At 42.8% G+C, this 17,469-nt stretch overlaps 1 protein-coding gene across 3 annotated transcripts; it reads left to right on the top strand.

Moving 5' to 3' along the window:
• Positions 1–1,394: 1,394 nt before the first annotated feature.
• LOC119355478 (classical arabinogalactan protein 9-like) lies at positions 1,395–4,319 on the top strand. 3 transcript variants are annotated; one of them, XM_037622286.1, is made up of 3 exons: positions 1,395–1,706; positions 3,071–3,160; positions 3,638–4,319. In XM_037622286.1, exons 1-3 carry the CDS (start codon positions 1,444–1,446, stop codon positions 3,657–3,659), a joined length of 375 nt encoding a protein of 124 aa, XP_037478183.1. In that variant the 5' UTR covers positions 1,395–1,443; the 3' UTR covers positions 3,660–4,319. The 3 variants fall into 3 exon arrangements, with proteins under 3 accessions (XP_037478183.1, XP_037478184.1, XP_037478185.1); XM_037622287.1 differs by having other exon boundaries at positions 3,288–4,319; XM_037622288.1 differs by having other exon boundaries at positions 3,071–4,319.
• The last annotated feature ends 13,150 nt before the right edge of the window (positions 4,320–17,469 follow it).

The following is a 17,469-nucleotide window of genomic DNA, read 5'->3' as shown; positions in this document are numbered from 1 at the left end:
CAGGGAGAAGGGGGGGCGTGTCTGGCACGGGGTAGCGGGCTGCAGATGCAGGCCGCGGCGAGCAAACAGGGGCCGCGACGGGGAGTGGTCTGGGGCGGGGGAGGGCGCAGCCAGACGGAGTTGGCACGACAGCGATAGCAGCAGCGGCGGCCAACGACGGAAGCGGCTGGGCGTGGTTGGCCGGAAGCAAGCAGCGGTGGGCGCGGCCCCGCGCGAGCGAGCGCGTGTGGGTGTGTGGGTGGCCGCGGGCGCAGCACGTGCAGAGCACGGCGCAGGCGGCGCGCCGGCGTGGAGCTGCGGGGCGCGGCTCGGACGCGGTGAGCGCAGAACAAAGAGGGGAAGGAGGAAGCTCACGGACGGTGTAGGGCACAGGGCAGTGGGGGTCGTGGTCGGGGACGGGGACGACGCGACGTGGAGGCAGTGGTGCAGCGGCGGGGCGGCGCGCTCGGCGTCCGTTGAGGAGGGGGTTGAGGACGATGCAGTTTGGCAGGGAGGCGACGCCGGTGGCGTCGGGGGTCGGCGACGGGGCGACGGGATCGGGCCCCGATTGCCTCGATCCAATCTGGATCGGGTGGAGGGAGGCAGAGGAGTAGGACGAGGGGGAGGGAGTGGGGGCGGCGCTAGGTCACCGGGAGGGGAGGAGGCCTAGTAGGCCAGAGGGGTGCAGGAGTGGGTTGGCTGGGCCGGCCGGCCCCTTCGGCCAACTGGGCCAGGGCCCAGTCGGAGGGAGGGGGTGTCTTTTATTTTTCTTTGTTTTCTTTTCATCTTTTGTTTATTTTCTTTTACTGTTTTCTTTTATTTCTGGAACTACTTTTGTTTTATACATCGCAAAGTAACTTTCTAATTTAGTGTCTCAACACCACCCACTGCCACAAAAGGTTCTGCCACAAATAAAATAAATTAGTATTTTCTAAAATATCAAAGGCATTTATTTAATTACTTCAACTACTGTTTTAATCATTTTAAAGTATTTAAGTATTTTATAGAAGTGTGCTTTTTCCACCATCTTTTCCTAATAATAAAATACGGATTGAGTTTCCGGGTTTATCATCACAATACACTTCTTCATGTGAATTTACGCTTTCAATTTTTTTCAGCTATATCATTTTCTACATGCGAGGTGGTACTAAAAACGATTCGTACGATTGTCCACGAATCACTACAAAGGCCTGAGCCTGCACACAAGCCGGCACACGTCCCGGCCGGTGGGCCTATATTGGAACGTGTACAACTCAAATTGGTCATCAAACTAGATCGAGTCTCGATGATTGATCCACCGACCACCAGCAGCTGCACCCGTGGTAATAAATAAATCTAAGAAAACTGCAGCGGTCGTTCTTTTGTGCCAACTGCGTCACCGAGCGCGTCGTGGTCTTCTACTCCACTAACGGCGCCAGGCTCTTCTTCGAGTGTGACGGCGCCTTGCACGGGGTCAGCTCTGCGATGGTGGTGCCCCGCTCTGCGATGCCTGCGACACCGAGCGCGCCGCCCTCTGCTGCCAAATCGGCGCCCACCGGGCCATGCTCTGCGCCGGCCGCCGTGCGCTGCCGGACCGCGGCGGTGGAGCCTCCCCCGTGGATGCTTACACCAGCGGCTACGCGCCCGCCGAGATCGTCCGCATCTTCTCCGTCGACGCGTCGTCGTCGCATGAGGACTTCGACGCCTGGCTCGCCGACAACCTCCCCCAAATCCTACACGAGGTTCAGGTACAACATCTACGTGGGTTAATTTCTAAATTGCACTTCTTTTTTGCGCCTGTATATGCAATTGAAGAAGACTCTTCTTGATGATCTTGCGTTCCAAATCTTACATGCACAGTTTGATTGTGTGATCCAGCGACAAAATTCATTGAGTAGTGGGAATGGTATAGAGAAGGGAGAATGATGATAATACAAAGTGGGTGAGAGAGTATGAGTGATTAGTGAAGGGGCATAGGCTTGGTACTACACCATCGTACAAACAAGGAAGTGGTTAGTGTGCTATCTTTGATGTAAAAAAGGAAGGTTTCTTTCCTGACTCATCTAATGGTGGATCGATGATCTAAGAAGCATATTCAGTTCTTCTCTCAATTTTTTGGTGCCAAGCTTGATCTTTATCCAACTGACTGACTGACTAAAAGTACCTTCTAATCACTATTGAACGCGTATATTAGTTTGTTTGACTGTATACACCACATAAAGAGAAAAAGATGAATTCTAAAAAAGTTAGACATAGATACTACAGAACCAGTGGACCCTCAAGAAACAAAAGGCTCACCTGAAGGATTTTTTCTTAAAAAATGTATTAATTTGACTATTTGAGTGTGCAAAATGTGCAATTGCAATCTTTCCTTTTCAAGGAGAACAGGGGACTGCTACATACTCAATATGGATGGAGGCTAATTATTGATCTTCCAAGTTAAAAATCTGAAAATAACTTCATTTAGTAATGGATATATGGTCAAGAAAGGATGCCTTTCCTTAAAGATACAAAACAAAATCATGTTCATGTATGTCCGACTGATAGATGAATCAATGTCCTTTCAAGTTTCAACCCAGCAACCTTTGTGTACGTACATGTGTTATCAAGGATGCACGGATCCATTGGCATGTGTACCACACATCCCGTCACTAATTCTATCAGTGTCATTCTTAACAAGGTAAGTATGATTGCCTAATCTCTGATTTCCTTAATTGATCTTTGGTCCTTGATCCCTAATGTCGTTATATTTTATTGATTTTATAAATGATCTCAAACAGGAACATACCATTTTTAGGCTACAGTTCCTATAACTTGCCTTGTCAATTTGATAAAATTACATGTGTGATGGAGGTTGTAACTTATTACAGTTTACATTGTCAGAATTCTTCAAACCCTATGTCGATCCTCACTATCTTTGAAACAATCTGATTTCTGTGTCATTGCTAAGCATATGTATATATTTGGTGTGCTGGATTTTCTGATGTAAGAGGAAGCTATTCGACAATCCTGCTCAAGTTGGTATAGATTAGATCGATTTTATTCAGTAAATATTTATGCTTGATAGATGAAAGCCTCCCTCCTCTGCCCTTCTTTTCTCCATTCTCTGTAGGTCGCGAGCACATGTGAATCGTTGTCGTCAAGAGCATGCTTGTGACATCATTACTATACGTGATGCAGCGCAAAAGGATGTTGTCAGGAGGTACAAACACATTTAGTCATTTCCTATTATTTTCCTTTCCCGTTTTTGCCGTCATATACAAAGTATCTCCCACTGTAACGCACATCCAAATTTGTATTATTGAAAGTTTTAATCATCCTTGCTGCAGTTAAGTGTTCAACGCAATCTCTAGCCAAGTTTCCTTTGTTGTTGTGTTGAATTTTGGGGAAAGGCGGCGAAGCAGCTCGTGGCATCTGTGTCGCGCCTGCTCCGCCACTGCCTTGACTCGCCGACGACATCGCCCGTTGGGCTGCAGGGGTGCAAGACGACCGTGGGGCCCATTGCATGGGTGCTGAGTATGCTTGATTTGAGACGAAGGCCCTAGAGCTTGGTGGCTTGTGTGTGATGTTTTTTTCCTCCTGTTGCAACACATCGATTGATTTATTCATGCATCCATTGATTTACTCTGAATTTTTTTCAGTCATCAAATATTAACTGGATTGACTCGTGGATATGCAGTGTGACAAGTCGTGTGAGATGAAGGCGGTGAACCATCTCAATATGAAGCCAAGTATGTGGTGGATTTGCCATGGATGATGGTAGACCGGTAAGGTTTAAAGTTTGAGTTATCAAATTTTGTGTCACCGAGCTCCTGGACGGTCAAACCTATAAAGTTCAGTTAAGATTTAGACTACATATGGATTTCTGTTTGTTGCCGACAATGCTCTAATCACGCTAACTATGTGCATGGAGTGTACTAGAGATGATGCAAAAATTGCTTGCAGATAGGCGGCTGGGTGCATGAATAATTGTCAAGGTGACCGAAGCTAGCGCTATTTTTGTTGGACTGAAGGAATTGTATAAGGTATTTCGAGGCTCCCTGATGGTGGAGATCGACTACGCAGTGGGGAAAGGAGCTAGGGGTTGATTTTGTAAGCAGATCATTGTCCGACCCAATTATTGTTGATATTAAATCCGCCGAAGCTCCCGGAGACCTTATGGTTGCGGATGGTGTCGTGGACCAATTACATGCTCCGCTCTGGAAGGAAAACGATGCAGCCTTGACGTCGGCCTAAGTCTTGATGTAATCCTCAAAAGAGATATTGCTTGCAGATTGGTTATATAGAAACATGCATGTTGTAGGTCTGTTAATTTTAGTTTTGGAATATTAAGATCTGTTCAGATGATTTCCTTACTCTTATGGCTAAAAAATTCACAAGATAGTGACTGAAATACATTGGTTTTACTCAACTTGCTGCTGCTTGATTAGTACTCAATCAAGATGAGGGTGACCATGATAACTGGTGTTGAGTATAGGTACATGCACTGAATTTTCCATTGTGCCAAAACTAACACATCAGAATCTTTCAATTTGGTGCTACCATATTTCAAAGTAAGAACATGATGATCCACAGGAATCTTATTATGTAGGCATATGTAATCTCAGTTTTTTACTCTGTATAAACTATGATAGGAGTAGGCCCACATAAATGTGTATCCAGTTTTGCCTTCTACTGATCTATGACAAAGGGGATGTGCTGGACTAACTGGCCATTTCTATTAAAACAAAGGAGTGAAACTGACAATTTTTCAAACAATAGAGGTTTTCTTTCATATGGATTTTGTTATTAGATACTTGCAGATGTGTTTCGCTTCCTTGGATCATGTTTGATTCTTAAAAATTTAGATGTTTCATGTAACTATCAATTATGCAATTGGCAGTCCCTGTACATTCTTTTTTATCTGCTCTAAAAAAATATTTCGGTTTATAAGCATCATACATTTTAGTCTATAAGTGAGATTATGAGTTGATCCAGTGTCGTAAACAATTCAGTTGAACATGTTTGTTCTACCAGTTTTAGGCAACAATTCACGTGCATACGAAGTTTGATTCCATGTGAAGTCAATGATTGGTTTTTTATTGAATTCTTCAGTTTGTTTGGTGAAGCTACATTTAGCAAAGAAGATATGTTTATTTGTGGGAATTAATTTTTGCAGGGAATATCCATCCATCCATGCATAAGACTGACAATCTCAATTCTTTAACAATGTGCACTTGGCCTCTACTCTGTCGTGCGTAGAGATAAGGCTGGGACATCTATTGTTTTTTGTACAATCTTACACTGTAAAATAATTTGTGGTAGCAAACATGTTAACAAGGGCGCAAGTTCTTTCATACATAATTTCAGAGGTACTACATCCGTTTGTAAATATGTGACATTTTGGTAGTCTACAGAGGGAGTACTATAAAAAAATTGGCTGATTTCCCTAAGTAAATAATGGCTAAAGTTTTTTGAACCATTTATTTTTGAGCTACGGAGGAGAACAAATATGATTCATGGTATATTGTAATGATTTAAGGGCAAAACGTTAGATGATAAAAATATTGCACCACTACAATATCTATGCCACTAGCTAGCCTGATATCCGCATCACGCATTGTCCCGATGCAACGCACGGGCATTTACCTATGCGTTATTTGGCACAACCCGAACATTTTAGTTTTAATATTTGAAAACTTTTATTGTTTGCTTGATTTTTGAATTTGAATTTGAATCGGCTTCGAACTAACGCGAGATTAGCAACAATACCCGAGGTGACGTGGCATCGTTAACATGGGAGTACTATAGCTTAATTATCCGGGCGTCACACTTCTTGTGTGTTTAATAAACCTTAAGAAAAACCAAAAAAATTAGTTGTAGCTTTTAATCAGTTTAATTTCCATGCTTGTAGTAGTAATTAAAAAGAAACCCCAAAAATATTTCGTGTTCTTCTTTTGCTTGTTGGGAGCTTTCCCGTGTAAATAGTTTTATTTCTTTTCTTTTCTTTGGGGGTCGATAGGAGAAGACCATGATTAAATTGTTGAAGTGACTCTTATATGCATTATTGTTTATCTGACAAAAGAGCCCATATTACCTTGTCTTCTCCTGTTTATTGAATGCTTGCAGATTCCAGCTTAGTCCAATGCACGTGCACTATTATTATTATTCACATCATTCGGTCGTGCAAGTGAAAGGCAATTATGATGATATATGATGGACTGGCTGAGATGAGAAAAGCTGGTATGAACTCGACCTCTTTTGTTTTTGTAAATATGATTAGTTCGTCGTTCCTGATTCAGCCTATTATGAATAAACATGTTTGTAATGACAACTAGAGATCATAGTTTCTTGTGCCATGCTTGATTAGCTATGAGTTATAATGGTTTACCTTGTATGCCACTATGCTATTGAGACAGTTATGATGTGGTATGATAGGGTGGTATCCTCCTTTGAATGATTTAAGTGACTTGACTTGGCGCATGTTCACGCATGTAGTTTAAACAAAATTAACATAACCTTCACGATATTTATGTTCATGGTGGATTATATCCTACTCATGCTTGCATTCGGTGTTGATTAATTTTAATGCAGGTTCATGACTGTTGTCGCTCTCTAGCTGGTCGCTTCCTAGTCTTTTGCTAGCCTTCACCTGTACTAACCGGGAATACTGCTAGTGCATCCAAACTCTTTAAACCCCAAAGTTATTCCACATGAGTCCACTATACCTACCTATATACGGTATCTACCTGCTGTTCCAAGTAAATTTGTATGTGTCAAACTCTAAACCTTCAAATAAATATCCTGTTTTGTATGCTCGAATAGCTCATGTATCAACTAGGGCTGTCTGTATCTTCCATGTTAGGCGGGTTATTCTCAAGAGGAGTGGACTCCGCTCCTCACTCACGATATAAATGGCTAGTCACCGGGATGCCCAGTCCCATGCTTTATGCAAACTAAATCAAAATAATTGCAAACAAAACTCCCCCTAGGACTCTTTTTAGTTGGAGGCACTCGTTGTTTCGAGCAAGCCATGGATTGATGCTTGTTGGTGGAAGGGGGAGTATAAACTTTACCATTCTGTTTGGGAACCGCCTATAATGTGTGTAGCATGGAAGATATCGCCATCTCTTGGTTGTTATGTTGACAATGAAAGTATATCGCTCAAAATATTATTCACCTCTATTTCAAACCTCTACAAATTCCTGCTTCCCTCTGTGAAGGACCTATCTATTTACTTTTATGATGAGTCATCATCTTCTTATTAAAAAGCAGTAGTTGGAGAGCACCGCTGTCATTTGCATTCATTACTGTTAGTTTACATTGAGTATGACTTGACTGGATCTCTTTTACCATGAATTACAATGTCTAGTCAGTCCTTGGTCTTCAAAGGTGCTCTGCATTTATGTTTTGCGGTCTCAGAAAGGGCTAGCGAGATACCATCTCGTTATATCATATTATGATTATTTTGAGAAAGTGTTGTCATCCGATATTTATTATTATTGCTCGCTAGTTGATTATGCTATTGATATGAGTAAACTTGAGACCTATGCGTTATTGTGAATGTGGTTAGTTATAATCTTTGCTGAAAACTTGAATGCTGGCTTTACATATTTACAACAACAAGAGCAAACAGATTTTGTAAAAGTTTTTCTTTATCACTTTCAGTTTGTCAACTGAATTGCTTGAGGACAAGCAAAGGTTTAAGCTTGGGGGAGTTGATACGTCTCCAACGTATCTACTTTTCCAAACACTTTTTCCCTTGTTTTGGACTCTAACTTGCATGATTTGAATGGAACTAACCCGGACTGACGCTGTTTTCAGCAGAATTACCATGGTGTTATTTATGTGCACAAACAAATGTTCTCAGAATGACCTGAAACTTCACGGAGCCACTTTTCAGAAAATATGGAAAATACCTGCAAAAGATGAAGGCTAGGGCCCCACCACCTCTCCATAAGGGTGGGGGGCGCGCCTACCCCCCTAGGATGCCCCCCTATCTCGTGGGCCCCCCGTTGCCTCTCCGACTCCAACTCCAACTCCATATATTGTGTTTCGGGGAGAAAAAAATCAGAGAGAAGAAATCATCGTGTTTTACGATAGGAGCCGCCGCCAAGCCCTAAAACATCTCGGGAGGGCTGATCTGGAGTCCGTTCGGGGCTCCGGAGAGGGGAATCTGTCGCCATCATCATCATCAACCGTCCTCCATCACCAATTTCATGATGCTCACCGCCGTGCGTGAGTAATTCCATCGTAGGCTTGCTGGACGATGATGGGTTGGATGGGATCTACCATGTAATCGAGTTAGTTTTGTTAGGGTTTGATCCCTAGTATCCACTATGTTCTGAGATTGATGTTGCTATGACTTTGCTATGCTTAATGCTTGTCACTAGGGCCCGAGTGCCATGATTTCAGATCTGAACCTATTATGTTTTCATCAATATATGAGTGTTCTTGATCCTATCTTGCAAGTCTATAGTCACCTATTATGTGTTATGATCCATTAACCCCGAAGTGACAATAATCGGGATACTTACCGGTGATGACCGTAGTTTCAGGAGTTCATGTATTCACTACGTGTTAATGCTTTGTTCCGGCACTCTATTAAAAGGAGGCCTTAATATCCCTTAGTTTCCGTAAGGAACCCCACTGCCACGGGAGGGTAGGACAAAAGATGTCATGCAAGTTCTTTTCCATAAGCACATATGACTATATTCGGAATACATGCCTACATTATATCAATGAACCGGAGCTAGTTGTGTGTCACCCTAGGTTATGACTGTTACATGATGAACCGCATCCGGCATAATTCTCCATCACTGATGCATTGCCTACGAGCTTTCCATATATTGTTCTTTGCTTATTTACTTTTCCGTTGATATTGCTATCATCACTACAAAATACCAAAAACATCACTTTTACTACTGTTACCTTTTGCTACCGTTATCACTACTATCATATTACTTTGCTACTAAACACTTTGCTGCAGATATTAAGTTTCCAAGTGTGGTTGAATTGGCAACTCAGCTGCTAATACTTGAGAGTATTCTTTGGCTCCCCTTGTGTCGAATCAATAAATTTGGGTTGAATACTTGACCCTCAAAAACTGTTGTGATCCCCTATACTTGTGGGTTATCACCCAGGCGCTCGTCCCGGGGCGCCCTGAGCTCCTGACAGACATCGGTGTTGTGGGTGTGCACATCGTGGAAGACGCAGAATGGACGCCCGTCCTTGGAGGGCTCGTCACGATCGCGGCCGCATTTCAGCTTGGGCTCCGCCACAAGCATGGTGGGGCCCTTGCGCTTTGCTTCCTTAGCCTTGGCCTTCTTGTCCTCGGGATCGATGTCTGGGTGGTTGAGTAGGAAGAGGCGACCTTCCTCCGCCCTCGCGCACTCGTTAGTCAGCTTGAACAGCTCGAGCGCGGTGCACAAGTCATTGTTGATGGCGAGCTCCTCGCTCATCCTTACGTCCGTTATACCGTTAGTGAACGCCGACATGATGGCTTCGTCTGAGGCCTTTGGAATCTTAAGGCGAATTTGGGTGAAGCGTTGAATGTACTTGCAGAGAGTCTCACCCGGGCACTGCTTCACTCGTCGCGGGTCGTTGATGGTGAGGGCGCGGTCGCGGGTGCCGTGGAAGTTGGCAATGAAACGCTCGCGGAGCACATCCCACAAGGAGATCGACCCCTCTAGGAGGTGCATGAGCCTGGAGCGCGCGCCGTCCATGAGGGTTGATACGTCCATTTTGCATCATGTTTTCCTACTGTTATTTATGATGTTTTCATCCGTAATAATGCTTTTTGGAGAATTCTAATGCCTTTTCTCTCATAATATGCAAGGTATACACAAAGAGGGAGAATTCCGGCAGCTGGAAATCTGGACCTGGAAAAGCTACGTCAGGCTACCTATTCTGCACAACTCCAAACAAGTTGAAACTTCACAGAGAATTTTTATGGAATATATGAAGAATATTGGAGCAAATAAGTACCAGAGGGGGCCCACCAGGTGGGCACAACCCACCTGGGCGCGCCAGGGAGCCTAGGCGCGCCTTTGTGGGTTGTGCTCTCCCAGGCCCACCTCCGGTGCCCATCTTCTGGTATACAAGTCATTTTGACCTAGAAAAAATAAGGAGATGACTTTTGGGATGGAGCACCGCTATCTCAGGGCGGAACTTGGGTAGGAGCACTTTTGCCCTCTGGCGGAGCGATTCCACCGGAGGGACTCCCCCCCCCCCCCCCGAGGGGGAAATCATCGTCATCATCATTACCAACAACTCTCCCATCTTGGGGAGGGCAATCTCCATCAACACATTCAACAGCACCATCTCATCTCAAATCCTAGTTCATCTCTTGTGTTCAATCTTGTTATCGGAACTATAGATTGGTGCTTGTGGGTGACTAGTAGTGTTGATTACATCTTGTAGTTGATTACTATATGGTTTATTTGGTGGAAGATTATATGTTCAGATCCAACATGCTATTTAATACCCCTCCGATCTTGAGCATGATTATTATTTGTGAGTAGTTACTTTTATTGTTGAGGTCAAGGGAGAAATCATGTTGCAAGTAATCATGTGAACTTGATATGTGTTCGATATTTTGATAGTATGCATAGTGGTGTCCTGTGAACATAGACTACATGACACTTCACCATATTTGGGCCTAAGGGAATGCATTATGGAGTAGCAATTAGATGATGGGTTGCGAGAGTGACAGAAGCTGAAACCCTAGTTTATGCACTATTCCGTAAGGAACCGATTGGATCCAAAAGTTTAATGCTATGGTTAAAATTTATTCTTAGTACTTTTTTCGTAGTTGTAGATGCTTGCGGGAGGGTTAATCATAAGTAGGAGGTTTTTCAAGTAAGAACAGCACCTAAGCACCGGTCCACCCACATATTAAATTATCAAAGTAGTGAACACGAACCAAGCCAACATGGTGAAAGTGACTGGATGAAAATCCCATGTACCCTCAAGAACGTTTTTCTTATCATAAGAGACCGTTTGGCCTGTCCTTTGCCTCAAAAGGATTGGGCTACCTTGCGGCACTTTTGCTACTATTATAGTTACTTGCTGCTTACAAATTATCTTGCTATCAAACTACTCTATTACTTACAATTTCAGCACTTGCAGACATTACTTTGCTGAAAACCACTTGTCATTTCCTTCTGCTCCTCGTTGGGTTCAACACTCTTACTTATCAAAAAGAGCTACAATTGATCCCCTATACTTGTGGGTCATCAAGTCCCTTTGGTAAGTGGAATTTGGTAAGGAAACATTTATATAGTGTGCTGAAATTTATTGTCACTTCTTACTATGGAAAACAATCCTTTGAGGGGCTTGTTCGGGTTATCTTCACCTCGAACGGAACCACAATTAGCTACCCCTTAACCTACTGCACCTACTGAAAATATTGAATATGAAATTCCTTTGGGTATGATAGAACAACTGCTAGCTAATCATTATGCAAGAGACGGAACCAAACATCCTGATATGCACTTGATACATGTAGAACAAATTTGTGGATTGTTCAAGCTTGCAGGTTTACCCGGAGATGAAGTTATGAAGAAGGTTTTCCCTTTATATTTGAAGGGAAAAGCAAGGGCATGGTATAGGCTATGCGATGATATTGGATCCTGGAATTGGAATCGATCGAAATTGGAGTTCCATCAATTTTTTTATGCTATGCATCTACTTCATCGTGATCAGAATTATATATATATTTTTTGGCCTCATGAAAGAGAAAGTATCACTCTAGCTTTGGGGGAGGCTGAAGTCAATGTTACACTCAGGCCCCAATAATGAGCTCTCAAGAGAAATTATTATCCAAAAAATTTATGATCGGCTTTCTCGTAACGATCAAACCATGCTTCATAATTCTTGTGTTGGTTCTTTTATGAAGAAGAATATTGAATTTCGGTGGGATCTTTTGGAAAGAATTAAATGCAACTCTGAAGATTGGGAACTTGATGAAGGTAAAGAGTCGGGTATTAATCTTAAATATGATTGTGTTAACTCTTTTATGAATACCGATGCTTTTCAAAAGTTTAGCACCAAATATGGACTTGACTCTGAGATAGTAGCCTCCTTTTGTGAATCATTTGCTACTCATGTTGATCTTCCGAAAGAGATGTGCTTTAAATATCACCCACCTATTAAAGAAGAAACTAAAGAACCGGTAACAGTTAAATAAGAAACTATAATTTATAATGTAGACCCAGTCGTTCCTACTTCTTATATTGAGAAACCACCTTTCCCTATTAGGATAAAGGAACATGCTAAAGTTTCAACTGTGGTCGACAAAAGTTATATTAGAACACTTAAACCTGATGAACAAATTAAAGTAGAACCTAGTATTGCTATGGTTAAAGATCTCTTGGAAGAAAATGTAGATGGACATGTTATTTACTTCTATGAAGAAGCTTCTAGAATTGCCAAACCTGATAAAAAGGATAAACATAGACCTGTTGTTGGCATGCCCGTTGTCTCAGTTAAAATAGGAGATCATTGTTATCATGGTTTATGTGACATAGGTGCTAGCATGAGTGCTATTCCTTATTCCTTATATCAAGAAGTTATGAATGACATAGCACCCTCAGAGATAGAAGACATAGATGTTACTATCAAACTTGCTAATAGAGACACTATATCACCAATTGGGATTGTTAGCGATGTTGAAGTCTTGTGTGGGAAAATAAAATACCCTACTGATTTTCTTGTTCTTGGTTCCCCACAAGATGACTTTTGTCCCATTATCTTTGGCAAGCCTTTCTTGAACACCGTTAATGCTAGAATAGACTGTGAGAAACAAACTGTCGGTGTTAGTTTTGGTGATGAGTCTCATGAGTTTAATTTTTTCAAGCTTAGTAGAAAACTTCATGAAAAATAATTGCCTAGTAAGGATGAATTAATTGGTCTTGATTCTATTGTTGTGCCTCCTACTGATCCACTAGAATAATATTTGCTACACCATGAAAATGATTTACATATGCATGAAAGAAATGAAATAGATAAGATTTTCTTTGGACAATGTGTCGTGGTTTTGTCACGGCAGATGTCCTAGCATGAGGACTTAGTCGCGAGGCCAACGCATCTATGTGGTAGCTTGAGAGGGGTTGAGCGGAATCGAGAGACGCAACACAAGACAGGGATTTAGACAGCTTCGGGCCCTGGGAAACATCATGCGGTAACAACCCTACATGCTGTTTGAGGCTAGGTCTCATTATCATCACGAGGGAGTTGCCATAAACCGGCTCTCCTCTTTGTGTCTAGCCCTAAGATTGTTTCTTCTTGCTTGTCCCTCTTTGGGGAGCCCTACCCCTCCTTATATATGTTGAAGGGACGGGTTACATGTGGAGTCCTATTAGGATTAGTACTAGTCTATTTCTAATACAAACCGGATACAAGTCCAGGTCTTATCTCCCTGTAAGACAAATATTCCTCACGCCTTTCCTCTTAAACCGGCCCACCATAACATGAGCCGGCCTTCTGGGCCTTGGGCCTTGTCATCCATCTAGAACACGCGCCGGGTCACCAATGATTCTTCAGGCTCGTGAATCGTCATACTAGTGAACCGCCAGACACGTAAGTCGCCAATCCTCTGGCGGGCTACCGATGAAACGCCAAGTCCGGCCGGGTTATACTTCCGGCCGGTTTACGTCGCGAGGTATATCCCCGATATTAGCCCCCAAGTTTAGCTTGGATTTATCCATGGTAAACTTATACTGCAAAATAAACACAAGAACAAAATTGACAGGTTGGGCTCCGGGTTAAGAATTTCTTGTAAACCGGCACCTGAACATCCTTAAGTCCTTGTCATTTCCTTCTTCTAGAAAATCCGGGTCAATAGACTAGCTTCATAATTAATTTGCTTCTAGAAGAAATATTGTAAATAAAGAATCCATTTGAATCGGCCTTCAATGCTCTGACTTGACAAAAATATCGGTCTTTAAATATTCAACTGATACTCAACCGGCTTGAAAAACTTGCCGGTTTATCCAAAATTGGCGGGTTATGAAAACTGTTGATTCTAGGTCATGACTGTTATAAACTCCGGGTCATGATTGTTGCCAACGCCGGGTCAAAGCTAAGAATTTTGAAGACTTCTCTCCCTCATATCCATATTATCTGTAGCCCCCAAGTCTTAAGAGGAGAACATAGTGATAGCTTAAGACTTGTTTCAATATAAATGCTGCAACCTTGAAGAAATCCAGATTATTCATCTCAATCATTAGTCAAAACTGAATATCCTACATATGTAGCCCCCAAGTGCCGGGTTGTCATGCTTGCAGCAACCTGGGACTTGTAATTGCCTTATGCTCATAAAAAACTTCAACAAGTGTAGCCCCCAAGGGTCGGGTCATTATGCAAATAATGAGCAGGGACTTTAAAAATATGATCATGTAGACTTTAACAGCAGCGTGTAGCCTCCAAGGGTCGGCTCAGTAAGATAATACTGAGCTGGAACTTTATGTATACTCCATTGAAAATAACATCATATGATGTAACTCACATGATGGGGCTTGAATCCACGTACACAAGGTTAAGAGCTTTGTGCTTTACCAACTGAGGAGTGGACCCTTCAATATAATGGATTAAGACTTGTGTACCTTGAATTGTTTGACAGGAGCAATTGGTAGCCCCCAAGGGCTGGCTCATTACAATGTGATGAGTCGGGTCTTCAATAAAATGAGCAAATAATGAATTTACATTAGCCCCCAAGTGCCATGCTGCATGCTGGCAGTGACATGGGACTTGCATATTTGATGTAATCTCAATTTGAATAAATGTAGCCCCCAAGTGCCGGGTCGTAAGCCTGCAGCGACTCGGGACTATTCCTTCAATTGTAGAATAAACCATATCCATTGATAAAATAATAGCCATTGCGCTGAAGCAAATTTCAAAACCTTAATCATAATAGTGGTTATTGATAACCATAATAAAAATCCAGCCATGTTGGCTATTAAAGATTTGAATACCTTACGAGTTGATAAATAAATCCGGAGTTGAAATACTCGGCGGCTCTTGGCCGATGGAAACTTAATGCACATTCATTGTAAGCCGGAATTCTTATAACTCGGCGGGCGGGTCATAATGCCCAAACATATAACCAGGGTTTATAACCAAGGCTGTAATTGAAGATAATCAAATATGACATAGATGATACCTGTGACATAGAATCACCTCGTTGGTTTAACCAACTTTTGTAGTGAGGGTGGTAACCCAATCTTGAGTATTGAGAACTCCTTCCTTACTTTGCCGGATTATGATAATAAACCGCACCGGGATATAATAAACACCGGATTTTCCCTATAATATTGGCGACTTGTTAGTCAAAACCAGACCGGATTAATGAATGCCAGATTATAACTGATCATGTAGTGACAACTTGTAGTTGAGAGCCAAGCCGGGTCAAGGACGCCGGTTTACCAGAAGATATTATGAACCTCAACAAAGGCGAAAAAACTTGGCAAATAGAACTCAAAAAGAACATGCGAGGCTTTTTACGAGCTGCCAGGCTCCAAATCGAGGCTTTTCATGGGCTGCCAGGCCGCTGAGTTAAACCATTTAACAAAGCCTTTTAAGATGGACCTCCAATTAACCAATCGTCATTTTAACTTTGACAAGTTCAGGGTCTGTATAAGATTGACTTGTCAAACGTTCGGCGGGTCATACCAGGATTACCTGGACAGGAGTGGCTTACTTGATGAAGGCAGGTTAACCCGGGGTTTTAGGTGAATACACCAGGCTTCCAAGCTGTGGCTTGATAGCCAATTACAAGGGTCCTTTCAAACTCTTGGTTGCTTTGCACAAAGAGCCCCCAAGTAACTTTTTGAGCTGTGCTCAGTGGGTGCCCATGTTTGAGTTTGTGCTTTTTGCAACACTCTTTTTGGCCCCGAAGTGAATTCATGTTGGCCTAACGCCGATCAAGAGGTGTAGCTATGGTTCAAATATGACCAAGCCCCCTAGTGATATCCCTTTGTGGTTTCAAACCGATCAAGAGGTGTAGCTATGGTTCAGATATGACCAAGCCCCCTAGTGATTTTTCTGGTGGCCTTGCACTGATCAAGAGGTGTAGCTATAGTTTGAATACGACCAAGCCCCCAAGTGATCAATAATATGATAAGCCAATAAGGCATGATACCCATGTTTGAACCGCGCATCATGGCAGCAGGTCCTCTTCGGCAACTTTTAATTTTTTGCAAGAGATAAATTCTTCTTGAACCGGGATTTTGAACCGGATATTGAGAGTGTCAGAGCTTTATGGGAGACATCTTTCCCTCGAACCGGATCTTAAACTGAAATCTTCATTTTCAGCCAGAAATTTTCTGACGGCCCTTAAACTCGAACTTGTGAGAAGTTAATTCTTTTTTTTTGAACCGGAAATTCTTAAACCGGATTTGAGAGCCTTAGAGCCTTGTGGGAGAACATATTTCCCTTGAACCAGATTTTAAACCGGCATTCTTCATTTTGAACTGGAAATTTTCTGACGGCCTTTAAATTTTCATCCATATGGTAGTAGCCTCCGGAACTGGGTTATCTTTCCCTCCAACGTCCTGGGGTTCTTGACTTTACTGAAAACCGGCAACATTTGCTGAGTCATATTACTGTAGCCCCCGAGTCTCAAGGTGACTCGAGGAGTTGACTTGAGATTCTCCATATTTGACCATGATATAAACCGGCATAACTTGTATATCATTGGTGTTGATAGCACGATGTGAATCCATAGAAGGTTGAGGTGACTGCGGCGGGTTATAAATGATCCCGTATGAGCCGTGTCAGCAACTCGGCCAATGGTTCCTTCCAACTGGCGATTCGAAGTTAACCAAACTGTAGTGGCGGCGACTTGTGCGCCTGCCAATTGAGCCACCCAGTGCAAATGACGGTTGATAGTATATGATAATTTGCCTCCGTTTTGTTGAAAGAAAACCGGGCTACCCAAGCTGTGACTTGCTCATGCTCAATAAATAGCTCATGCAAACAGGTGCGGCCCGGTATGTTAATGTAGACCAGGCCGCGAGAGACGGTCGACAAAGACGACCGCGGCTTCAGAGGCAGCACAGACAGATGAGTCGGCCGCGGCGTTGTAAGCCGGCGCGGGCGGGAGAATCGGCCGCGGGGGGCAGACAATAAGTTAATCGCGTGCGTTGATGTAGTGGGGGTGGCAACCTGCGCAGGATGAGCGCTAGTGCAAAGATAATATTTGCTCACGCCCTTTTTGCAACACCTTTTTTATAAGGAATAATGATCCTGTGAAAAAAATATCATAGACCAAGTAATTGTTCTTTGATAAAAAACAATATGCATCAAAATAAATTTAGATGGGTTTCACCTGATTTGTTCATACAATAGACAATCCTGTGCACGGGTTAGATTTTAATTGGGCCCAACAGCACTGTAAGTACTGGTTGCTTTTGCCTCCGTCTTCTTATGGGAAAGTGGAGATGGCAAACGCCATATTGCTTTTCTTTATTCAATTTTTGTGGCTGATTTGACCATCACAGTAGCATCTACTCTTGTGAGAAGGATGTATGC

The sequence above is a fragment of the Triticum dicoccoides genome, chromosome 2A (genome assembly GCF_002162155.2).
Source record: "Triticum dicoccoides isolate Atlit2015 ecotype Zavitan chromosome 2A, WEW_v2.0, whole genome shotgun sequence".
In the NCBI taxonomy this organism is placed as follows: Eukaryota; Viridiplantae; Streptophyta; class Magnoliopsida; order Poales; family Poaceae; genus Triticum; species Triticum dicoccoides.
Note: the sequence above shows the minus strand (reverse complement) of the source record. Positions and strands in the feature narration are given on the sequence as shown.